Here is a 25739-nt window from a genome sequence, read left to right as displayed (position 1 = left end):
TTTCCCTTTGTATGTGAGGGCCCTTTTCTCCCTAGCTGCTTTCAGAATTCTCTCTTTATCTTTACATTTTGCCAGTTTCACTATGATATGTCATGCTGAAGGCCGATTCAAATTACGTCTTAAGGGGGTTCTTTGTGCCTCTTGAATTTGAATGTCTTTTTCTTTTCCCAGATTTGGGAAATTCTCAGTTATAATTTGGTCAAGGATCCCTTCAGGCCCTTTCTCTCTGTCTTCCTTTTCAGGAATTCCTATGATACAGATGTTGTTCCATTTGATTGTATCACTCAGGTCTCGAATTCTCCTTTCCTGCTCCTGGATTAATTTCTCTCTCTTTTTTTCAGCTTCCTCTTTTGCTAGAACTATATCTTCTAATTCACCTATTCTTCTCTCTGCCTCGTCAATCCTTGAGGTGGCTGCCTCCAGTTTGTTATTCGCCTCATCTATAGCCTTTCTTAATTCATCACACCTATTTTCAAGGCGCCTAGTAATTGTCTCAGTTGATTCTTTGTTTTTCTCAACTCCAGCGATTAATTTTATGATAAGTTTTTTAAATTCTTGATCCGGTGCGGAGGACCAGCCCACGCACCCCAGTCGAATGGTCCCCGAGTAGGTGGTTGGTGTCAGCAAAATATCTATAGGAAGGAAGACAGACAACATGAATGGTGGTAAAACCACACTTTACTAAGAAAGCCAGTGTCTTTTATGCCATAGGGGTTTACACATTTTTTTTCTCTTTAATGATTACAAAGCTTATGGTCCTTAAGAGAGTAAAAATATGCTCTGGGAAAGATCATTTTCTATCACAGAAGAGAGAACAGCCGTGAGAACAGAAGTAAAAAAACAGGAATGAGGGAGTCTGTCTCTCAAAGATTTTTCTTTTCTTCAAGGCCCTTTAGCAGTTATGTCTGGGCAAGATGCTTATCATTCAAGGGGTTAATTTTAGACAGAGGATTGTGTTTGCCCCAACAGTAGGCAATGAGCTGGGAACAGAAATAATGTAAGGGAAAGCAGGTGCCACTAACTGACCCAAGTTGATTCAAAACTTAAGGCTATATGCCTTCAATGCTTTTGCAAAGCAAGGAGAAAAATCATAGACAGGTTAAATAGAAGCCACATAAGCAGCCCAGGAGACCAAATGTCGCTTCACAGTCTTTGGACTTGTTCCACAACTTCCCAAATGTTTTTCCTGCGCCCCGGAGGCATAGCCATCAAGGGTCACTTATGTAGATTCTCCTGTGTCCCAGAGGCCTGGCCATCAACAGTCCTCTGCGGGAGGTTTTTTGGCCTGCTGGGCCTCAACAATCCGGTATGTTGTCTAGATCTGCCTTGAGCAGTTCTGTGGCTGTGACTTCCTCCTGGAGGTTCTTCAGGGGAGAGTTCCTTCGTTTTCTGATTTTTGCTAGTTTTCTGTCTCTTGTCACCTTTAAAAAGCTCATAGTGCACTGTGCACCTCTTAATATTTCTCTGTTAAGGGAGGTTTATTGACTGTCCAGGGCCTTTTGTTTCAGGAAATATTCTCTTAATGGTGTTTCTCGGTTTCTCTTGTTGTGCCTGTGAGTATTTTATTTCCCTACTCAGCAATATTTGGGACTCGCTGTCATGCACACTTTGGCTTGTTTCTTAGTGTAGTCCTAAGAAGGAAACAGACAGAAGGAAGCACACAGACACATAGACAAATCAAACAAAGAAACACATTAAAAGGGAGAAAGTAAAGAAAGAAAATGGAAAGGAAAGAGACGAGGAGAAAAGAAAAAAAAGAATAAAAGGGGGTTGGAGACAACAAAGGACAGTGGACAGTTTAAAAGTGTATGACCAGTTGAGGGGAGAGGTAAGGATGGGATACAGGAGAATATATCTGGATTGCAAGAAGGTGAAAAAAAAAAAAAAAGGAGAAAGGAGAAAGGAAAATAAGGAGTAAGAATTTAAAAGAATTAAGTACAAAAAGATAAAAATAGAAAAAATAAATGAAAGGGGGTTGGAGACAATAAAGGACAGTAGACAGTCTAAAATTGTATGACCAGTTGAGGGGCGAGGTAGGGATGAGATACAGGAGAATATATCTGGATTGCAAGAAGGTGAAAAAGAAAGGGAGAAAGGAGAAAGGAAAATAAGGAGTAAAAATTTAAAAGAATTAAGTAAAAAAAATGGTAGTAATAATAACAAAGATATAAGTATGAAAAATTGAAGAAAAAAAATTTTTTATAAGAAAAAAAACAACCAGCAGCTCCCTCTTGTGGATAAGCATGGTTTGGTGTGGTAGTTCTAGGAGGCTGCTCTCTGAGGCTCTGCCTTGGTGTCTGCAGAGCTTATAATGGCGGCACGCCAAGCTACACTGAACTACGAACTGTAGGCCACTCTAATGAGAGTCCGATCTCCTTGTGCCGCAGTTGAGCCGAGTTGTATTTTCCAGGCCTGCCTCGGTTCAAAGTTCCAGTCTATGCACGTTTATGCTACCACAGATGACATGTATTTGCTTTGGTGGCTGGCTTCTTAGAGGGAGGAATCAGTTTGTCTTGGCTCAGGCAGGGAATTCGGCTGCCCCTGCCTGAGGCGAAATGAGCAGCAAGAGGTGAAGTGCCGCGCCATCACAGACCCAACTGCAGAGTCCCCACCCCCAGCCGGGATCCTGATCGCAATGGGGAGAAAGAAAAAGAAAATGAGTCTCTTGGCTTTGGACAGCTGTCCCTCAAGGCACTATGTGCTGCTGGAAATGAGCTGGAAGCTCCTGCAGTCTAAGCGCACGCCCAGGCCTCCACCGCCGCCAACTCCCTGCCAGGATCACGTAGGTGTGGGCCCTATTTTTTCCCTGTGGGCACCCGGGATTCGGGATTCCCACGGCCAATGCTGGGGGCGAGATGCACTGTGGAAATGAGGTGCATGCTCCCACTCCCAAAACCGAGTTCGAAGTGAGTGCCCCTGGCGCCGCAGTCGCCAGGGCCGCTAATTCCCCGCTGAGATAACTTAGGGCTGGAAGCTGTACTTTCCCTTGCGCCACCTGGGTTTGGGATTCCGGCTACCCAGCAGTTATCTATGGAGTGAGTTTCTCTCTCCAAGCGCGGCCAAGTGTTCCTTACCTCTTCCCCAGAGACAGTACCATGAGCATGTTCAGTCACTCTGTCCCTTCCCTTTGTCTCTCGGGCTCCGCTGGTGTTTGCCCCATGTTGGGCTGGGGCTCCCGCCTACCCTGCTTGTCTCGGGCTGGCCCGTTTTCTGATCTCCCCAGTTCGCACTCACTCACTCAGGTATCTTTGAGGTTGTCTTCCTTCTGGATTCCGTATTTTCTCCTTCCGCTCTTGCAGATGAGAGTAATGTCCTTCTCAGTTCGATAGATGGGGCAGACGGAGTTTACAGAGCTCCCTTCCTCTCTGCCATCTTGGCTCCTCCCCCTCAAATCTGCCTTTATGTTTTAAGTTTATTATTTTTTTTAAATATAAGTTATTGTCCAGTTAGCCAACCTACAGTGTATATACAGTGTGCCCTTGGTTTTGGGGGTAGATTCCTATGTTTCATCACATACATATGATACCCAGTGCTCATCCCAACAAGTGCCTCCCTCAATGCCCCTCCTCCATTTTCCAGCCCCTGCACCCCCCCATCAACCCTCAGTTTGTTCCCTGTATTCAGGAGTCTCTTATAGTTTGCCTCCCTCTCTCTTTGAAACTATTTTTCCCTCTTCCCTTCCCCCATGGTCTTCTGTTAAGTTTCTCAAATTCCACATATGAGTGAAAACATAACGATAACCTTTCTCTGAATGACTTATTTCACTTAGCATTGCAAATGACAAGATTTTCTCCTTTTGAGAGAGAGAACACGTGTGTGCCCATGCCAGCAGGGCAGAAGCAGAGAGACAGAGAGGCAGAGAATCCCAAGCAGGCTCCACGTCATGCAGGGCTCCATCCCACAAATCAGGAGCTCGTGACCTGAGACTAAATCCAGAGTTGGATGCTTGACTGACTGAGCCTCCCAGGTGTCCCCAAACTTACTTTTCTCATTTGTAAAATAAGAATAATAATGGTACCTACTCTATGGGATTGATAGGAAAATTAAATCGACTCATAGGTAAAGTGCTTGGTACTTTAGAGCAAGCACCTTCTAAATTTTGGTTGTTTTTATTATTGTTACTTTAAGAGAAATTTTTTTATGTAAAAAGCTGCTTTTGGAGCAGTTGACTGGTATCCTTGTGCAAAATGAGTTCATAGAAGTAGGGGTAGCATGTAGGTTTCTATGTACCCACCTCTCTAAGAGGTGGGCAGGACAGAGTGTGCAGGCCAGGGACTGTGTGTGGTCTTCATCAGCAAACCTGGCTTCTTGTGCCTCTGCTGTAAACCATCTGGGTGATTTGGGGCATAAATACTTGAAAAAATGGAGAAATCATTTTTTATAATTGTATCATAATGTGGCTTACATTAAGACCATATTGCAAGATAAAGAATTCATTGGGCTTTATCATATGAACGTTTGCCATGAGTGAGGCCATGGGATGGTGGTATTTTTCACAGTCATAGATATTTTTTTTAATTTTTTTAATGTTTTTATTTATTTATTTTTTTGAGAGCGAGAGACAACATGAGCATGGGAGGGTCAGAGAGAGAAAACAGAATCCGAAGATAGGCTCCAGCTCTGAGCTAGCTGTCAGCACAGAGCCCAAAGCGGGGCTCGAACTCACCAACCGTGAGATCATGACCTGAGCCAAAGTCAGATGCTTAACTGACTGAGCCACGCAGGGGTTGCTAGACTTTTTATTCTTGATAGCAAGTCTTATTGTTGTTTGTTTCAGTAAGCTCTACTCATTGTTGGCATGTTTGGCACAGCACCATGCCTGGTGACTTCTTTATTGCAGTGAGTTTAGGGTGTAGAGAGTCATTATTAATGTATTTAATTAACATTTGTATATTACACGTGGAATTGAGATGCACAGCCTCTAAAATATCATTGTTTTTGAAATACTTTTTATAATTTGCATGAAAAAAAATTAGTTAAAATTCCTTCTAAGGATGAAAACATGTTTTGCAAAGCACATTTACATTATACCCCAGAGAGTGTTTCGAGATGCTTCCGGGTATCTGGTGAGACTCAGATGAGACCGCACTGACCTTCACCAAGACAAGGTCTGTAAAACAGTTTCTGACATTAACTTTCCAATGAGTTTTACCAAAAAGTGTGAGTCTAGTACGATCCCATTTATTTCAAGATAAAAATTTAATATTTTATTACATTCGAATGTGACAAGTTCTGTACTAAGTGATATGATTTAATGTAATTTAGGAAATAGTTCAATACTTGACATTTTCTTTACTGTGTCTCACATGATTGGAGTAAGACTTTCCTTAAGAGAATTATGACTTTTCTTTGACAGATTCTGATAATCTACTAAACTTTTTTGTAAGAAGTCACAATACTTAAAATCTTTGTTAAAGACAATAACACTGTAAAGTATTGTTACTCTTCTTTTGCATATTAGGACATAGGCTTTAAATTATAATTTAAAAACTAAAAATTGGAAAGGTACAAAATCATTTCATCCTTCTTGCTGAACAGTGTATTCTGTTCAGATGGGCATCTCTGTGTTCGGAGCTGCACTGTCCAGGCTCCGGGTGTCTAAGAGTTATGGTCTCCTCTGCCAGACAGCAGATCCTTCACATCTGTCTCTGCCTGGTCCCCTTGACAGCAGGGGTCCCGCAGTGGGGCCTCCAGACCAGGAGCACCCGCAGCACCTGTACCCACCCCTGACTGTGGAAATCATGCACTGTGCTACCCCGACTCTGTGTTTTGTCCAACACTGACTGTTACGCTGTGCGCCCGCACAGTCTGTGGTCAGAACCCCGTAAAGACAGGTGGAAGCCACGGTCATCGTCAGGCCTCCCTGGCCCACTCACCTGGTCTGTGACCACCCCCATCATTGCTCCCTCTTCTAAAGTTTACCTCCCTTCATGCAAATAGTGCTTTAAAAGTCACACATGGTTTATCGAATGAGAATTATTAATGGTGAGTGATTGGCATTTTTCTCTTAAAGTCATATCGCATGTTTTATGTAACGCTTTACCAGTTTAGACCACTTTTGTATACAGCCCTTTGCTCATCCTCTGCACTCATCATGCCCTTTTACAGAGAAAACTAAAGCAGAAAGGGGTGCTATCCTGTAAAGTGTCAGAGCCCACACTGCAGTCCCCATGCTGTTCCCTACAACTGTTTTCTTCCCACGTCGTCTGGCAGGACTTGATAGTACAGCTCCGGCGGTCTTGGTAGAAGAGGCGCTCTCCTGCTTTGGGAGCGCTGAACTCCACCTACTCCTCCCCAAAGGCTTATCAAGTACTGGGATGGAATTGCCCCCTTATGCATGAGAAAAGAATATATACTTTTTCTTTTTAGCAGGGATTTTTACTTCAGAGTTTATTCTTCTCGTCCTTTTTTATTCATTTAGTGGTGGAAATGGAAGTACAGTGTTATAAGACTTTCATATTATATGTGAAGTTTTATTAATATTATTTGAAGTCTTATTAGTGTCACTTAATATTTATTGCTATTTGAAGCTAGACCATAGTAAGTTAAAGATGTGTACTCGGGAGGGGCCAGCATGGTGGAACAGCCTGGAAGTTCTCCGCTTCTCTCGTCCCAGAAATGCAGCTAGATCAGCGTAAGCCATCTTGCACACCTAGGAAATGGATCTGAGGATGAACACAACAATCTGCATACTTCAGCAAGTATGAGGCCTGAAGAGATGAACTGGGGGAGAGAAGCCATAGAGGGTACGGACCTGTGTTTGCGGAGAGAGGAGGCGGCGGGAGGTGGGGGGAGTCCAGGAAAAGCACACCCCCCAGAAGCAGCTGGGGAGAAAGAGAAAGAGTGGGAACACCCACAAAGGATTGAACAAGAAAGGGAGAAAGGAGAGGGTTTCCGTACCATTAGGGTTCTATAACAGAGTGGGAAACTCCGCAGCTCGATACCTGGCAGAGCTCTGGTGGGGAGGACAGGCGAATCCCCATCAGCAGGCAGAGAGATCTTCGGGCCACACACTTGAAGGGCAATTTTGTAGAGGTCGTGCAGTCTCCTCACAGGTAGAGGTCCCAACAGACCCTGGAGAATAGCCACATTTGCTGGTGTTGGAACAGGGACACTAGGGAACAGTGAAGCCTGCTGCCATCTGTGTGTTGTGATTTGCCATAGTCCCTGAACCACTACCATGTACTTTTTATACTTTTTATAATTGTGCGTACTTTTTCTGGGGCGGGCTGGCACCTGGCGGCAGTCTCTGAGCCTCCACAGTGGCGTGGTTGCGTGAGTGTTTCTGAGGGCAGCAGCAGCCTGCCATTGCTTGGGGAGACCCTCCCCCAGAGGGTTGGCATGGGACCAGTCCATGGCACTCTCAGAAGTGAGGGGTTTGGAAACACAGCCCCATCTGGATAAAATTGAGGAGAGAGGTGCCTCCTGACAGGCTGACACCTTGGACACAGTGTAGAAGTGGGGAGTGGATGAAAGCTGGAGAACAAAGAAGGGTGCCTGATGACTTATTGGTGAGAGCACAGAATGCTGGTGCTAGAGACTGGGAAGCTGGGTGGTGGCATTTTCACCTCTCCCTTGCATGTCCATACATGCACATGCACACCACACCCATCCACCCCAGGGAGCTAGGCAGCAGCACCTAGTGGAGAACGGAGCCATTACACCAAGCCCCGCCCATCTGCGCCCAACTGAATTATGAAATCAGCAAAGGGGAAAAAGTCCTTAACCTATAAGGGAAGACAGATCAGGTTTGCAGCAGACCTATCCACAGAAACTTGGCAGGCCAGAAAAGAGTAGCAGAATATATTCAGTGTATTGAGTTGGGAAAATGTGCAGCCAAGAATTCTTTATCCAGCAAGGCTGTGTTCAAAATTGATGGAGAGATAATTTGTTTCCCAGACAAAAACTAAAGGAGTTCATGACCACTCAGCCAGCCCTGCAGGAAAAAGAACAGCAAGTAAGATTTCAAACCAGCAGAAAATGGAAATAATGAAGATTAGAACAGAAATGAATGCTATATGACACCCCACAACTACAAAAAAAATGCAAAAAAAAAAATAGTAGAACAGATCAATGTAACCAGGAGCTGGTTCTTTGAAAGAATTAACAAAATTGATAAACTTCTAGCTAGTCTGATCAAAAATAAAAAGGAAAAGACCCAAATAAGTAAAATCAAGAGTGAAAGAGGAAAGATCACAACCAACACTCCAGAAATACAAATAATAATAGAATATTATGATCAATTATATGCTAATACATTGGACAACCTGGAAGAAAAAGACCAGTTAGTAGAAACACACATAAACTACTAAAACTGAAACAAGAAGAAATAGAAATTTTGAACAGAGCCATAACCAGTAAAGAATTGAATTAGTAGTCAAAAATCTCCCAAATAACAAGAGTGTAGGGTCTGATGGCTTTCCAAGGGAATTCAACCAAATGTTTAAAGAAGAGTTAATACCTCCTTTTTGAAGTTGTTCCAAAAACTAGAAATGGGAGGAAAACTTCCACAGCCATTTATGAGGCCAGCATTACATTGATTCCAAAGCCAGATGTAGACCCCACTAAAAAGGAAAACTACAAATCAATTTCCCTAATGAACCTGGATGCAAACTAGAGTGGATTCTAAGTGCAATTAGAGGAAGACAAATATCATATGACATCACTCATGTGGAATGTAAGAAACAAAACAGATGAACATAAGGGAATGGAGGCAAAAATAATATAAAAACAAGGAGGGGTACAAAACGTAAGGGACTCTTAAATATAGTGAACAAACTAAAGGTTGCTGGAGAGGTTGAAGGTGGGGGGATGGGCTAAATGGGCAAGGGGCATTAAGGAAGACATTTGTTGGGATGAGCACTGGCTGTTACATGTAGGGGATGAATCACTGGATTCTACTTCTGAAATCATTATTGCATTATATGCTAACTAACTTGGGTGCCAACTTTTTATAAAGTTGTGTACTATAAATCCTAAAGTAACAAATAAAAATGCCACAGAGGTATGCATGATGGGCCTATCCAGGACATAAGATGGAAATATAACCTTTACATAAGTAGTCCAAAAGAAAGATGAGGAAATAAAGAAGTCAGAAGTGACCAGTGTCAGGAATAAGACCGGGACATCACTACAGTTTCTACAGACATTAAAAGGACAATAGAATATTTTAAACAACTTTATGCTTATAAATTCAACAACTGAGATGAAATTTACAAATTTATTGCAAGAGTCACACTACCAAAACTCATTCAAGGAGAAGCAGATAGTCTATACTCTCTATCTATTAAAGAAGACGAAATTTTATTAAACCTCCTCCAAAGAGAGCTCCTAGAATTCACTGCAGATATCTAATAATTCTTAAGAAATAATACCAACTCTGTGTGAACTCTTCAAAGTAGAAGAGGCAGGAGTACTTGCGTATACTTTCTGAGACCAGCACAGCCTAACTGCAAAAGCTAACAGAGGTATTGTAAGAGAAGAAACCTATAGATTAACTTGCTTCTTGAACATAGACCCAAACCTTAACACAATATTAGCAAATTTAATTCAACAAAATATAAAAAGGATTAAAAAATTCAGCAAATCAGGATTAGAGTAATGAACCTTCTCAAGCAGATAAAGGGCATTCATGAAAAAGCTGTGACTAAAACAATAGCAAAGGACTGAATGCTTTCCTCTGAAGACCAGGAAAAAGACATCAAGGTCCACTCTCACTACTTTACTCAGCATTGTGCTGAAGGGTCTAGCTAGCATGACAAGTTAAAAAAAATAAGAAAGAAAAACTGGAAAAGAAGAAGGAAACCTGTCTTTATTTGCAGAGCATATGATTATTGTCTTACAGAATCTACAGAAAAGTTCCAGAGCTATTAAGAACATTTAAGTTTCGGAAGGTTATGGGACACAGGGGGAGTACATTAAAATGATACATATTCTGGAAACTATTAAAAATTGAAATTAAAAGTAGTACTTGCAATTTCAGCATGAATTGACCAAGGTTTCACCCTTTTGTGTACATTGATATACTGTTTTCATGTATCAGGAGACCCTGTGTTGTTAAGATGTTAATTTTTCCAAAAATAATTGAGAAGTTCAAAACAACCCCAGTCAAAACCGCTACAGAATTTTTTTTGTAGTGTCTAAAATTTTGCCTCTAATTTTTTTTTTTTTTTTTTTGCAAAAGTACAGAAGACCTAATGTACTCTAAATAATTTTGGAAAAGAATAAAATGGAAGATCTTAGCATGATTTCAGGAATTGTTCCAAAGATACAATCAAAGCACTATGATTTTGGTATGGAACAGGAAAAGACCCACAGATGTATGATCATTTGATTTTCACCAAATATACTAAGGCAATTAAAAGGGAGAAAGGAAAATCTCTTTAATAGATAGTACTAGAACAATTGAAGAGCTGAAGCTAAAAAAAATTAAGAAACTATGCCTGTATCTCCAAACATAAAAATTATCCCCAAATTGATTATACTGTTTTGAATATAAAATGTAAGCCACAGACAGGAGAAAGATTAGCTAGACACATACTAAACAAAGGAACATTTATCTAGAAATTTTTTGAAGCACAACTAATATTGTGAAGACAATCATTCCAAATTCTGAAAAAATACTTGAATAGACACTTTAACAAGAAGGTAGGTATATATGTACTGCATTTTCTTTATCCATTTATGTATGGGTAGACACTTGGGCTGCTTCCATAGCTTGGCTTTTGTAAATAATGCTGCAATAGACATAGGGGTGTGTACATATATCTTTTCAAATTCTTATTTTCATTTTTATTGGGTAAATACCCAATAGTGGGATTACTGATTCACATGTTAATTTTATTTTTCATTTTTTGAGGAATCTCTCTGCTGTTTTCCACAGTGGCTGCACCAATTTACATTTATACCAGCAATGCAAGAGGGTTCCTTTTTCTCTACATCCATAGTGACACTTGATTTTTTGTTTTGTTATTTCTTGTGTTTTTGAATGTTGCCATTTCCAATAAGTGTGAGGTGGTATCTCATTGTGGTTTTGATTTGCATTTTCCTAATGATGAGTGATGTTGAACATCTTTCCATATGTCTTTTGGTTATCTATAAGTCTTCTTTGGAAAAATGGCCATCTAGTTCCTTTGCCCATTTTTAAATTGGATTGTGTGTGTGTGTGTGTGTGTGTGTGTGTGTGTGTGTGTGTGTGTGTGTGTGTAGAGTTGTAGAAGTTCCTCAGATATTTTAGATATTAACCCCTTATCAGATAGATTATTTACAACTATCTTCTCCTGTAAAGCCTTTTCCTTTTGTTGATTATTTCCTTCCTATGCAAAAACCTTTTTATTTTGGTGTTGTCCAGATAGTTTAATTTTGCTTTTGTTTCCCTTCCCTTAGGAGCGTCATATCTAGAAAAGCGTTTTCTTTTTTTTTTTAATTTTTTTAATGTTTTATTTATTTTTGATACAGAGAGAGACAGAGCATGAGAGGGGGAGGGGCAGAGAGAGAAGGAGACACAGAACTGGAAGCAGGCTCCAGGCTCCGAGCTAGCTGTCAGCACAGAGCCTGATGTGGGGCTTGAACCCACGAACGTGAGATCTGACCTGAGCTGATGCCGGAGGCGTAACCGACTGAGCCACCCAGGCACTCTGAAAAGCGTTTTCTATGATGTCAAAGAAATTACTATTTGTTTTCTTCTAGGATTGTTATGGTTTCAGGTCACACATTTACATATTTAATCATTTTTCAGTTTATTTTTGTGTCTGGTGTAAGGATGTGGATGGTTCATCTACATATATCCAGATGAATGAATAATGAAGATACGGTGTGTGTGTGTGTGTGTGTGTGTGTGTGTGTGTGTGTGTGTGTGTGTGATGGAATATTATTCAGTCATAAAAAAGGATGAAATCCTACCATTTGCAGCAACATGGATGAACCCCTAGGGTACATTGCTAATGAAATAAGAGAGAAATACTGTATGATTTCACTTGTGTGCAATTCAAGAAACAAAATAATCACAGGAAAACTGAGACAATCAAAAAGTCTCTAAATACAGAGAACAAAATAGTGGTTGCCAGGGGGTAGGTGATGGGAGTATGAGTGAAATGGATAAAGGAAATTAAGAGTATATTTAATCTAGATCAGAACTGAGTAACATATAGAATTGTTGAATATACTGTACACGTGAAAGTAAAAGTGTGTGCTAACTATAATGACAAACACATGAAAAATGCTTAGTATTATTAATCATTAGGAAAATGAATACTAAAATTATAATAAGAATATCAATATCTAGAAGTTAGTTGCATTTCTATACAGTAGCAGTGAATGCTAGTTTTTAGCATTTAGAGTATCCAAAATGAAATTAGGAAAGCCACTCCACTTATGATAGTTTTGAAGAGTAAATACAGGAGAATAAATTAAGAAAAAAGAGTAAGACTTATACAGTGAAACTGCAAAATATCATTGAAAACCATTGCAGAAAGCTAAAATAAATTAAAACTCATCCTCTGTTAATAGGGAAATGGAGAAGTGACTACATGGGTACAGTTATTTTTAGGAAGTGAAAGTGTTCTAGAATTAGAAAGTAGTTAAGTTGATTGATTTGTGGATATTGAACCGTCCTTGCATTCTAGGAGTAATTCCACTTTGATCTTGGTGAATGATTATTTTAACATATTATAGAATTTGGTTTGCTAATATTTTATTGATAATTTTTGCATCTGTATTCATCAATGATACCGGTCTTTTTCTTTTGTAATGTCTCTATGTTTTAGGCTGGCCTCACAGACTGAATTTGGATTGTATTAGCATTGATTACTTTGTTTATGCTTGTTTATAGTTGCTTTATGTATTTGGGTGCTTTCATGTTGGGTGCTTAAATATTTGCAATTCTTGTATCTTCTTATTGGATAGTGTCCTTTTTTAAGGTTTATTTATGCGGGGAATGGGGGGCTTAAGCACGAGTGGGATGGGGCAGACAGAGAGCAAGTGAGAGAATCTCAAGCAGGCTCCATACTTTTAATGCAATGCCCAGCATGGGCCTCAAACCCACAAGTGACCTGAGCTGAAATCAAGACAGACACTTAAGCAACCTAGGCGCTCCTACAGTCTTTGTTTTAAAGTGTATTTTGTCCAATTTAAGTATCGCTACCTCAGCTTCCCTTTCCCTTCCATTTGTATGAAAAATGTTTTTCCATCCCCACACTTCAAATCTGCATGAGTTTTTGGTTCTAAAAGGAATCTCTTGTAGGCTGCATATAGATAAGTCTTGCTTTTTCATCCATTCTGTCACTCTGTGTCTTTCTATTGGGATCTGATTCCATTTACAGTAATTATTGATAGGTATGCTCTTTTTTTTAATTATTATTCAGTTTTTTAATACAGCCAAGTTACTTAGCATATAATGCAACAATGATTTCAGGAGTAGATTCCTTAATGTCCCTTACACATTCAGCCTATCACTTCCCACAACCCCTCCAGCAACTCTATTTGTTCTCTATATTTAAGAATCTCTTATGTTTTATCCTCCTCCCTGTTTTTATATTATTTTTGCTTCTCGTCCCTATGTTTATCTGTTTTGTATCTTAAATTCCGCATGTGAGTGAAGTCATATGATATTTGTCTTTCTCTAATACTTAGCATAATACTCTCTAGTTCCATCCACATAGTTGCAAATGGCAAGATTTCATTCCTTTTGATTGCCGAGTAATACTCCATTGTGTATATATACCACATCTTTTTTATCCACTCATCCATCACTGGACATTTGGGCTCTTTCTATTCTTTGGCTACTGTTGATAGTGCTGCTATAAACATTAGGGTGCATGTGCCTCTTCAAAGCAGCACATTTATTTGGATAAATACCTAGTAGTGCAATTGCTGGGACATAGGATAGTTCTGTTTTTAAGTTTTTTGAGGAGCCTTCATACGGTATTCCAGAGTGGCTGCACCAGTTTGCTTTCCCACCAGTTGTGCAAAACAGATCCTCTCTCTCCACATCCTGACCAAAATCTGTCGCTGTCTGAGTTGTTAATGTTAGCCATTCTGACAGATGTGAGATAGTATCTCTGTGATTTTGATTTGTATTTATTTCACTGATGAGTGATGTTGAGCAGTTTTTCATGTGTCTGTTGCCATCTGGATGTCTTCTTTGGAAAAGTATCTTTTTGTGTATGACATTGCTTTAAGTTCTATCAGGCATACTGTCTCCTTTTCCTTTGGGTCTCTTTCTGTGATTTTTGTCCTGTTCTTTCATTTGGGATGTGTTCCTTTGTGTCCACATTTTGTGTAACTCTCTGTGTCTGTTTCTGTGTGTTAGGAAAGTTGACTATGTTTCCTCTTCTTGAAACTAGTGTCCTTATGAAGAAAAGGACCTGGAGTGTCCTTTAGGGGTGTCTCCCATGTGTGTCATGTGTGTCCTGTTGTGGCTGAGATCCCTTTGCCTCTAGTCCAGTCATCTACAGAGGCTCTCTTTGCCTGCTGTGGGCAGAGTGTGGTCTGCATGTTGTTAGTGGGCCAGTCTGGGGCCACCTTTGGCTTGCGTTTGGTCAGACCAGATGTTTTCCAGAGCTGCGGTAGCAACAGAGTAGAGGGCACTTGACCAGTGTTGTCCCCTGAGGTTTCATTGGAGGTGGGCCTGCAGTCCACCCAGATGTCTGCCTTCAGCCCCCTGCTGGGGCCGTAGTCACACTGGTGTGTACGATTATCTTTCCCTCTCCCCATGGCAGCCGTCACTCGGGAGTGTCGCTGGCCCTTGTCAGCACTGCTGTTAGGACGTCCTGCTTGTGCCGCTGTCGCAGATGGACTCATGCTGAGGGCAGGTTGGCTGGAGCGGATCTGTCAGAGAGTACAGTGTGGGAGGTACAGTGTTAGCCTGCAAGGTGGAGAGTGTTCTCACTCATTGCCGCTGGAGGCAGTGTTCGTGTAGTGGGGAGAAATGGTGCCCATCAGATCTTTTGTTCTTGGAAACGTCTTCTAAATACTCCTGCCCATCCTGCATGTTCTCAGATTAGTGTTGTGCACACTCCGTAAAGAGGTGCTGACTTGATGAACAATAAGGACCTAAACATTAATGGAATGTAGTACCTGACACTATTACTGCTAACTCTCTCAGTTATCTGTTGCTACATAGCAGATTGCCTTAAAGCCGAGTGGTGTAAATGAACAGAATGTATTGTGTTGCAGTCTCTACAGGTCTTGGTGTGACTTAGCGGGTCCTCTTTCTCAGGTCTCCTGCACCTCTACAATCAGGTGCCGTCAGGGGCTGTGGTTGTCATAGCTGCCAAAGGCACTAACGGCCTGGCTGTTGGCAGGCCTCTGGGCCCTACTGACTGGGGACTGATCATATGTCCACAGACATCTTCGTAAGGAGCCTCACCATCTTAGAACTTTTTCACTTAGAGCGAGCACGGGGGAGAGAGAGAGAGAAACCAGAAGCCACAATATGTTGTAACCTAATCTCAAAAGTGTCATCCTGTCCCTTTCACTGCATTCTTCCATCAGAATCCAGTCACTAGAACGAGTTTTTCCACCAGGTGAGGGGCTTTCACGGCATGAATGCCAGCTGCTGGGGATTGTTGAAGGCATCTGCAGTCATGTATCATTTATGTAATAAGCCGGGACAAGAGGCTATCTTTCTACAGTGGAAAATTATAACACTGAGAATGTGAAAACCTGGTATATCAGTTATTTATTGCTACATAGTAAATGGCCCTGAAACTTAATGGCTGGAAACAAGAAGAATCCCGTATGTAGCTCATGAAGTAGAATTTTGGCAGGGCTTGGTGGGGCAGGCTTGTCTCTGGTCTATGTGACACCAGTGAGTGAGCCCAGCTTGGACCTGCAGGATCTTCTTGCACGATGTCCATTTGCACAGTCGCACGTCATTGCCGAGGACTGTCTGGGAGCTCAGCAGGACGGTGGCGGGAGACGCCAGTTCCTCCTTGTGTGGGCGTCTCCTCGTGGGCCTCTCCAGACGGGCTGCTTCGCTCCCTTACCGCCTTACATCTTGGTTCTAAGATGATACTCCCCCACGAAACAGAAGATGAGAGCTCTCACTGGTTACGGCTTAGACCTGAAAACTATGACACAGCATCACATCTGCCTTGTTCTGTCAGTCAGCTTGCCACTGGGCTCATCCTCGAGTGGAGGGGACACAGACCTCACTCTCCATGGGAAGGTACCGAAATCTGCATCAGTCATCTTGCCATATAATACATTCCACCAAAATCTACTGGGTTAAAACATCATTTAAAAAATGTATTTATTTTAAGCTTTGAAACCTGAAATGGGGGTAGGGCTTGGTGAAGAAAGCTTGTCTGCCCCACATGGTTCAGTCACACGTCTGGAAAGTCCCTGCTGCTGGGAGCCAGAAACCGCAGGCCATCTCCACATGGGCCTCTCCAAAAATTGGGCTTCACAAATGGTGGATGGCTTCCAAGCTGAAAAGTCTGAAAAGACAGGAAGCATAAGCAACCGACTTCTTGAGGCCTGGTCATGGAACTGTATAGCGTCACTGCCACAGTGGTCACAGGATCCTCGTTTGAGGAGAGGAGCACCCAGATCAAGTCTCAGTGGGAGAAGTGGCAGAGGATTAGGAGTCATGTTAAACTCCTCACACCTTCAGAGCACAGTTCTGGCACTTCACTGGCACATTCCTAAGGAGACTTACTTTACACGTGGAAAGTGATAGAACCAGATGTTTCCAAGGTCCTTTTGCCCTCCGAATTCCCATTATCTTATAATACTTGTGTTCCGTGCACTGTTGATACATTTTCCAGTGTTAATTCTCGACTATATAACCAGTGGTCTGGGGTGTGCCATTGGTGTGCTCTCCTTATTGCTCAAGTTCAGAAGTTTGAATGCTATTTATGTAATATTTGCAAAGTCCAGCAAACCCTCCCAGAAGAGGTGTGATATGAACATGAACTAATGAATATTGTGAAGGAAAAAAGTGTACACTAATGTAGAACACCAGCTCACAGAAGGTCAGATGTTAAATAGATAACTGATTTAGAATGCTTTTATTTACTTACTTATCTTTAATTTAGAGTACTTTTTAAATTTCTTCTCAGTATAGTTTTAGAGATGAAATTTCTATTATATTTTGTTCTATTTGTAGTTTAAGGAAAGTGTATAGGAACCAAGACTTGGTAAACAGTCTTGACCCCTGATAAGATGAACTTGTCAGATTTCATTGGACTTCTTTCTGCACGAGACTTTGCTGTGGGAGAACTGGTTCACTGCTCCCTATGTGCCTGTTCACGTGCGCTTACTCTTTCCAGAATTTTTACTTTAAAGAATCTCCTTTGAGAGAAACAAATTAATTCATGCTGTCATTCATTTATATCGTATGAGATCAGAGAAAGACATCTTTTAAGAAAACAAAATCATGACACGCATAATGTGGACTGTGCTGAAAAATTTTCCCCATCACACTGAGGTTGAAAGGTCTTTTGTATGTTAATACGGGATCCTTTCTATGTCGCAGTGTCCTGTGGCGTGGCAGAGCCGGTGGGAAGGCCCGGAAGACCCCCTGCAGTACCTGAGAGGCCTCGTGACTCGTGCCCTCGCGATCCAGGTAAGGGTCCGCTGCTCGGTGACACTGGTGTCCCACTCGGTGTTAGAGCCGTGCGTGTGGCGCTCACTGGTTAGCAAGCAGCTGGTGAGAATGATTCTGTACACGAAGCACGATGTATTCATTTCTCATTCTGTCATCAGGGTTTATGTAGCATTCTTTAAAAGTATTTATGTTCTTTCTGCTTACGGTGGCTTTTCATAACTTCTGAGACTTTAGAGAAAAAAGTCTACACTTTAATATATGTGGGTCATACGGTGGGTTGCGGAAACTGCTTCATATCTGTGACTAACTCGCTTTAGAGCAAGGCCCCCCGCCCACAGGACCTCCTTGCGTCTATTTTTCTTTTGTTCAAATCGAGTTTTCTCAGAGTGGCCCAGTCAGCTGACTTGCAGGAGAACAATAAGGAAGGATACAGATGACTTTTCAGAGGACCAGCAGTGGCCCTGGTGTGCAGGGCCATCCCTTGTCCTGTGCTGCCCACTGCCTCGTCCCATGCTCACTGCAACTGCGTCATGTGGCCCCTCGCTCACGGGAGGGATGTGACATCGCAGAGCACATGTTCGTCCACGCCGCCAGCCCTGTCATCACCTGTTACTCCTCCGTACTGGTCACTCTGTGACCACAGGCACACTGCATTTTCCCACCCGTTATTAGACTTTCTGGACTCTTCCCGCTCATTATTCTCTTTGCTGAACCTGCTGACTCAGCCTCAAATCCATGGCACATAACTTTGACCGTTCTCTTTCCAGAATCTTTGGTGTCCTAACTCACTTTTCCTCATGCCTCTTCCTCCCTGAAAATCCTGTCCAGACACCAGCTGCTGAGCTCTGTGAGCATTTCACACAGTGTCCAGTGTGGATGGGCTCTGGGTACTGCCCTGTGTCCCACCACCCATTTCCACCCTGAATTACCTGCGCTCCTTTCCTGAAAACCAGTGACCCCCCCCTTTCCCTTGGTTGAATACCTTCCTTCTTACTTTGCAGAGAAAATTCAAACTATGAAATGATCTCCTGAGAAGGCAGACCTTCTTTCCCACTCACAGGTTGGTCTGAACCCACCCTGCTCATCTTTGTCCTGATGAGAAGCTGACCTTGTGCTGTTGAAGGTCTATCTCTAGACCTGTGTCCTTGATTTTTGTGTGTTCTTCTGTCTTTGTGCTTCCTCCAGGGGTGTCTTCCCCATACTGTTCTGTCTTAGTCTGCCTCCCTCATGTTCGTTACCCATCTACAAATGGGGATCCTTTAACCAGGCCAAGGTGGCACTTGTTTTTATTTGCTGGAAATGACAGACTGTATTACACTATATGTGTAAATACACTCAATTATGTTATGCACATATAATAATAAGTATATTAACATTAAATTTAATATTTAAAAAATTTTACATAAATTATCATTTTCCTCACATGATTATTTATACTAAGTATATTGAATCCTGTCATCATGACTGAAGACTTTTCCAGCGTCATTTTTGCTGTTTTTATTTTCTTAGAAGTTCTATGGTCCTTCACCCTCAACTGTAATGACAAATACCCTCCTGAGTCTCAGGATAACTCTTAGGCTTGACTGTAGCCCATCTTCCGTCCTTGTAACCAGGGTGTGTGGCATACATCATCTCTGTCTTCCCTGAGGGATACGACTTTTCAGTTGTTCTGCTTTCCTGTCGTTATAAATGTACCAAGAAACTACCTTCCTCAGGAAACTCTCAGTGTTTGGGAGTCCCCTTCCACTCACTGAGGGTGCTCTCAGGCCCTGTGGCTCCATCTGCCCTTCTGAGTGCACAGAGCCCACGAGGGCAGCTCCTGAAGTGTGGGGAAGGGGTGAGGCCGTGGGTGGGCGGAGAATTCGTACCGTGTCAGCACCTGCTGGAGCGGAGGCTTTCAGTGTCTTAGGATTCAGACAGGTGCCCAGCAGCTTGAGCTCAGTTCCAGCCACAGTTTCAAACCCCAGAGCCGTCCCCTGGGGACCCTAAAATACAGGGGGAAACAGAATAGGCTGCCGCGGGTGTCACATGGGGCCTGTTCACAGCAGGGGTTTTGTGCGAGTGAGGTGAGACTGAGGAGATCAGTTCAGTACATCTGTCTGTCGGTCTGAAGTACGGTGAACAGCTGCTTGATGCCCGGCCCTGAGTCAGCTGCCCAAGATAGTACATTTCTTACGTCCATTCACGTCGCAAATAAAAACTCTCTCGCGGTGTCATCCCAGGTTGCACAGTGCAGAATGCCCTACCGCTTCTCAGAGGAGACAGGCAGCCAGTCAGAAAACAGCACTAAAACTCGCGCCGGAAGTGCCTGCCTGCGAGGTCAGCTCAGGGCTTCATAGGAGCAGAGCAAAGGAGGAGGGGAGACGGGAATACGCTGGACATGGGGAAGGGGAGAGGCATTCAGAGACAGGCGGGAGGGGCGAGAAGGGCTAAGCCAAGAGGCTTTGCTGGGGAGTGCTATTTGATACTCGGGAACCACTGCAGGGCATGGGGAAGGGAAACGCAGCGCTGATCCTTAGAGGAGAAGTGTGCAGTGCGGATGGGGCCTCCTCTGAAAGTCGGCAGTTACAGACAGCCAGAGAGCCCCCAGGCCCCCGAGGAGTCTCAGCCACAAGCAGTCCTGCAGGCAGCCAGGCGTTCCTGCTCTGGTCTCCACTCGGTAAGATCTTTTCCAGCAGGCCATTTCCCTCCTACATTTCTGATACCTGCATACTGTCTGCTGAGTAAATGAATGAATAGTTGAATGGACAAGACAGGTTACTTCCTATTGAGATCCTAGGATTATTTTTCTGGCTTCACATTTTTATGCTTTTTCTTCAGCAGTAACATCATAGCATTTCTTTGGCTCCTGTTTTCTACTCTGTTGCCCCTTGGCTTGCTGAATACCCCTGCCCAGTGTCTCCCTAGTGTATTCTGATTCTTCTGTGGTGATCCCTGTAAATTCCAAAATGTTCTTCACCCAGTTCACAGGCCCTTTGGTGCTGGCGCTTGCCTCTGTTTCTCTGTCTTCCTGTTCTCAGCTTCTCACACGTGGATCCCTTGACTCTACATGTGCAATCTTTGTCCCAACCCAGCTTACGAGTTGATTCTGTCCCAGGATGTATGGGACATACAGGCCTTCATCTCCAGTGCCCAGACCCCGTGTTCTAAACACACCTCCTAGGCTCCTGAGTGTGTCCACGTGTCACACCCCCACTGCAAACTGACCCTGGACTGCCACATGACAGTGCCAGGCTTTCCCGTTCGGCTCTTAGGAACAAGTTCCTGCTTATGTTCCTTGTCTTCTGTTTTATAGTTTATAGTGGCTGCTTGAACACCACACCCTTGTTGGTTTCTTTGGCCTAACTCAGGCCCTGGCTGGCATGCTCATGTCCTACCACAGTTTGCCATCCTTCCTTCTTACATCAGAATCTTGTCATTTATAACAACTCTCAGCAACTTTGAAGTCTGGGGAGATGCAAGCAATAAATAAAGTAATAAATACCAGTCAGTATGTTATTTAAACTCTCCTTAAGGTTTTTTAAGAAAATCAACACCACTAGCAGCAGCAATCTAAACAACTATCTACATAAACAAGTAAAGTAGGGGAGAAAATAGAATACTGCCTCCCAAAGTCCCTGGGTGCCATCTCTTCTGCGGTGGTCTGTGTTCATTCTGGGTGAGTCCCACCCTGGGCACCGTGTGCTAGCCATGTGTTGACTGTTCCATAAGGAGTCTGACTGGCATTTCTGGATCCAGAAATGTGCCTCATTGCACCCTTTCAGGCTTCATCTAAATAGCTCTTCTCATTCCCCTGTCTGTAAAATGTGCCCCTTCCCTCAATTGGAGCTTCAGGTCACTTTTCTGTTCAGTGCAGCACTTCATATATTGAGACTTAAAAAATGATCTAATGGGGGCGCCTGGGTGGCTCAGTCAGATCAGCGTCCGACTTTTTGGCTCAGGTCATGATCTCACGGTTTGTGGGTTCGAGCCCCATGTCAGGCTCCGTGCTGACAGCTCAGAGCCTGAAGCCTGCTTCAGATTCTGTGTCTCCCTCTCTCTCTGACCCTCCCCTGCTCACAATGTCTCTGTCTCTCAAAAATAAATAAAAAACACAAAACAAAATTTTTTTAAAAAAATACTAATTTAGGAGCAATTTCCTATTGAGATTTTTAAAATCCATGGAGGTTAAAAAGAAAAGCTTCACAAGTCATTAGTATAGATAGCATTTTCAGGACATGACTACAGAAGTTTTGAGGTTTACATAAAGTGTGGGTGTTCTGTTCATGGGTCTTCCTGGACACTGTATTACTGAAAACGCTTTCCTATCTGCACTGCCCTGAGGAATCAGTGTTAGTGGCAGTGCCACTTCAGAACCACGCCCACGCTGTGTGCAATCACAAATAGATGGGCGTGCAACATGTGCAACCACAATTAGATGAGAATGCATCGTGTGCAATTATAATTAGATGGACGTGTGGTGTGTGCAACCACAATTAGATGGGCGTGTGTTGTGCCCAGCCACAGTCAGATTGGTGTGCAGTTTGCACAATGAGATGAGAATGCATCTTGTGCAAAACCAATGAGATGAGAGTGAGTCATGTGCAACAATTAATGGGCGTGTATTGGGTGCAACCACAACTGGGTGTGTGCAACCCCAATCTGGTGGGTGTGTGTCGTGTGCAACCCCAGCTTGGTGGGTGTGTCCAACCCAGTGTACTTCAAAGCAGGGCAGGCACACTCACACTGGAGCCAATCCCTGCTTCCCTCGCCCACCCTGCACTTGGGAGTTTGTGGCTGCAACAAGCAGAGCACAGCGAGGTACAGCGAACTGGGCAGGAGGCGCAGCCAGGACCCTGTCGTAGGGCCACCACCACTGCTAGTGGGACAAATACAGGTGGGACGGCTGTCACAGGGTTAGGAGCCAATGTCCTGAATTTTTCTCGCAGCCCCCTGAAGTGTTGTCCGGTGGGACAGGCTCCGACTGCAGCAGGGTGGCCCGCAGGGCACGTGCACAGGAGCAGGCACCTATCAGCCACCCCTCCCTCTGGCTGTGTAGCCCCGGCTGACCCAGAAGACTGGGCAGGCGGATGGCCAGCTGGTTCTAAGCAAGGGCACTCGAGGAAAACCTGCCCCCAGATGGCCCTAGGCTGTTCTGTCATTATAATATCTTCTGCACTGTGACATCCCGCCCCCTTCCCACATGGGTGCTCCTGGGTAAATGGTGGACTGGAGCATGCGCAAAGGCAGGAGGGGCTGTGACATTGACCAGGTGGGAGGAAGAGATCACCATGATCCCAACACATCAGGTCGGCGAGCTACAGGATGCAGATGACACTCTGTGGTTGTCTTGCTACGCTACTAATAACTTGGGCTCTAGCGGGTGTGGCCCAAGTCTTGAGATGCCGAGGAAGTCCTGACCTGTACGGGCACCCAGGTTGCTGACTTTAGCAGCACTTGCTGGGTCTCGCAGGGGGACAGTTTGTCTGCCAGGACCACATTTGTCCGTTTAAACAGTCTCTGCATGTTTGTTGCTGTCAACATGGGCTCATTATGCCAGTCCAGAGAGCTGCTGAGATTGGCATGCACGTGAGAAGAGCGAGATGCAGACAGAAATTCCGGGAAGACTTTGTTATCTTGAAAGCCAATTAGGTTGCTACATTGTCACATTTCTAGAGCCAAGGTTTATCTTGTACACAAATAGCACAGTTTATTGGGCTGCTTCCATAAAACTGCATATCGCAGACCACAGACTGCCACTTACTATTCCAGATGAGCCAGCCGAGTGCAGGCACAAGTTATGAGCTGACCTGTTGAGAGACTACTGTCGCTGACAAAATTAAACTCCTAAAATCTTGTGATACTATTGCCATAGTAATAGCTCTATTTTACTGGGTTGTATTTCAGTTATGCATCCTAAATTCATTCTAGGATCATGCATGATAACAGTTTCAAGTTTGGCTGCATATTAATCTTAAACCTTAGGGTTTGGGCCAAGATGTATTTTTTCCCCATGAATTCTAATGGTAATCTATCTACTTGTTTTTTAATCTATCTCCTTCCCCCCAAATTAAGTTCCTGTTGATAGGAATTCACGTTTCCCTCACTACTGTGTGTTTCCTGCACTTTGAATAGTGGTGGCACAAAGTGGTAGCTTAACAAATCCTCACGGATTGACTAAATATATATATATATATATAAATTAAAAAGGTCCAGAAACTCTTCTTAGTATATAAAAATAGGGACGCTGGAAGTCTTAGACCTCATATAGATGACTTCTAAAATTTTGTTTGTCTTTTTACGCGTAATTGTACTGAGTGCTTACACCATGTAAAACACTATACTAAGGACCGTGAGAGTTACTAAAGGTAATTAGAAAAATAAAGAGTTTTCTTTACTAGGAATGCAAAGTACTGGAGAACCTTCCAAAATAGACTAAGATACCTTAGAAGACAAGTGAAAATTTAAAAACATGATTTTAATATGATTGCTTTTAATGCTTAGGATCTCACGAGAAAAGAAAATAAGTCTTCAAATGTCAGATTGCAGAGTACAAAATTAAACTATAAACACCTACTGGGCAGATTTAGATAGAAGCTAAAGTGCCAGAAATACGTCACGGATGATACAGAATACATGTTGGGAGGTAAAGCACAACGATTAAGAAACATGAAAGAGATCTGTATCAGTTTGCTTGAGAATAACCCTAAATGTGATCGAACCATTCATTTATTATCAAGATACTGAAAACCTACTTATGCAGGCCACTGGTCTCCATGGCTGGACAGAACAGTCAACAGACAAAAATCTCTGCCCTCAGGAAGTTTCCATTTAGTGGAGGAATATGAAGAAAATTAGTTCGGTGAAATGTACAGAGTATAAGCTGGGGTGGGGATACAGCCTGTGGAGGAAGATACGCAAGGATCCAGAATGACTGGAACAAGCTAGCTGAGAGAGCAGACGGAGGAGGAAATCAGAGAGGTCATGAGTCTGACCCTCACTGGTCGGTTCATGTAAGGATCTCATTACTCTGAATGAGATAAGAAGTCATGAGGGTATTTCCAAGAGAGAAGGGCTCTAATCTGATCCACGCTTCAACCAGAACTCCTGAGCACCTGGGTGAGGACAGCAGAGGAGGACGAGCCTGGAAGCAGCCCTGGTTAGGGGGTTGGGGACATCCGCATTGATAATGACCCAGTCAGGGTGGGGGCAGGGAGAGTGGTAGTTCTGAATCTATTTCCAGTGTGGAAGCGAGATCACTTTGGTGGTAGGACTGATGCGCAGTGTGAGAGGTGAGGGGCTAACAACGATTCCAAGACTTGTGGCCTATGTCACAGAAGGATAACGCTGTTGTTTGCTTTCATAGGAATGACTGTTTGTAGGGAGGCCAACATAAAAATGTTTCAAGCGGGGAGAGTGACAATTTTCTAAGAATGTTGCTGATAGGTTATGGAATGATCAAAAACTGTGGTATGTTTTTACAAAAAGGGCACTTTAGTGTGAGTTCTGTCACTGTATAATTTATGTAAACTTTTAACTACTCTTGAAATTGGGCTTTTATTTTTCCCATCTTTAAAATGAAAATATTATTCCCCATCTCATGTGTTGTAAGTATTACCAGCCTCCCTGGAAAGCACATCCATGCCTGACTGGCAGTATATGCTCAGTTCCTACAAATGTTCATTCTCGTTTTCTGTCCTTCATTACATCATTTTTAAATGTGTGGGGTTTTTTGTTTCTTTTTTGTTTGTTTGTTTGTTTGTTTTTGAGAGAGAGACAGCACGAGCCTGACGTGGGGCTTGAACCTACAAACCGTGAGATCATGACCTGAGCCAAAGCTGGACGCTTAGCCGTCTGGGCCACCCAGGCGCCCCATAAGTATTCTTTTCAATGTCTGTTTCATTGAAATCTTAGTAAATGAGAAAATATTTGGTGTATCTAATTTCCTCATTTTCTGTCTCATTTTTGTGATTCAGTTGAAGATGACTTAATGTTAGATATTCTTGTAAATGATATCACATGTTTTTCCTTCTTGAGAAACTTGATTTTTTTTCCATAATATTTTATTGTCAAATTGTTTTCCATACAACACCCAGTGCTCTTCCCCTTAAGTGCCCTCCACCATCACCACCACCTCTTTTCCCCCCCTCCCCCTTCCACCCTCAGTTCATTCTCAGCATTCAATAGTCTCTCAAGTTCTGCATCCCTC

General features: G+C 43.0%; 1 protein-coding gene across 2 annotated transcripts in view; it reads left to right on the top strand.

Annotated features, from left to right (window-relative positions):
- The window catches only part of DYNC2H1 (dynein cytoplasmic 2 heavy chain 1), a 312370-nt gene that overhangs the window by 248039 nt on the left and 38592 nt on the right, over positions 1-25739 (top strand). For both annotated transcript variants that reach the window (XM_029956592.1, XM_029956591.1), the window contains one exon: positions 17480-17569. In XM_029956592.1, coding sequence (XP_029812452.1) covers positions 17480-17569 — 90 coding nt within the window. The remainder of the gene's footprint in view (positions 1-17479; positions 17570-25739) is intronic.

Source organism: Suricata suricatta, chromosome 11, assembly GCF_006229205.1.
Source record: "Suricata suricatta isolate VVHF042 chromosome 11, meerkat_22Aug2017_6uvM2_HiC, whole genome shotgun sequence".
NCBI classification, from domain to species: Eukaryota; Metazoa; Chordata; class Mammalia; order Carnivora; family Herpestidae; genus Suricata; species Suricata suricatta.
Note: the sequence above shows the minus strand (reverse complement) of the source record. Positions and strands in the feature narration are given on the sequence as shown.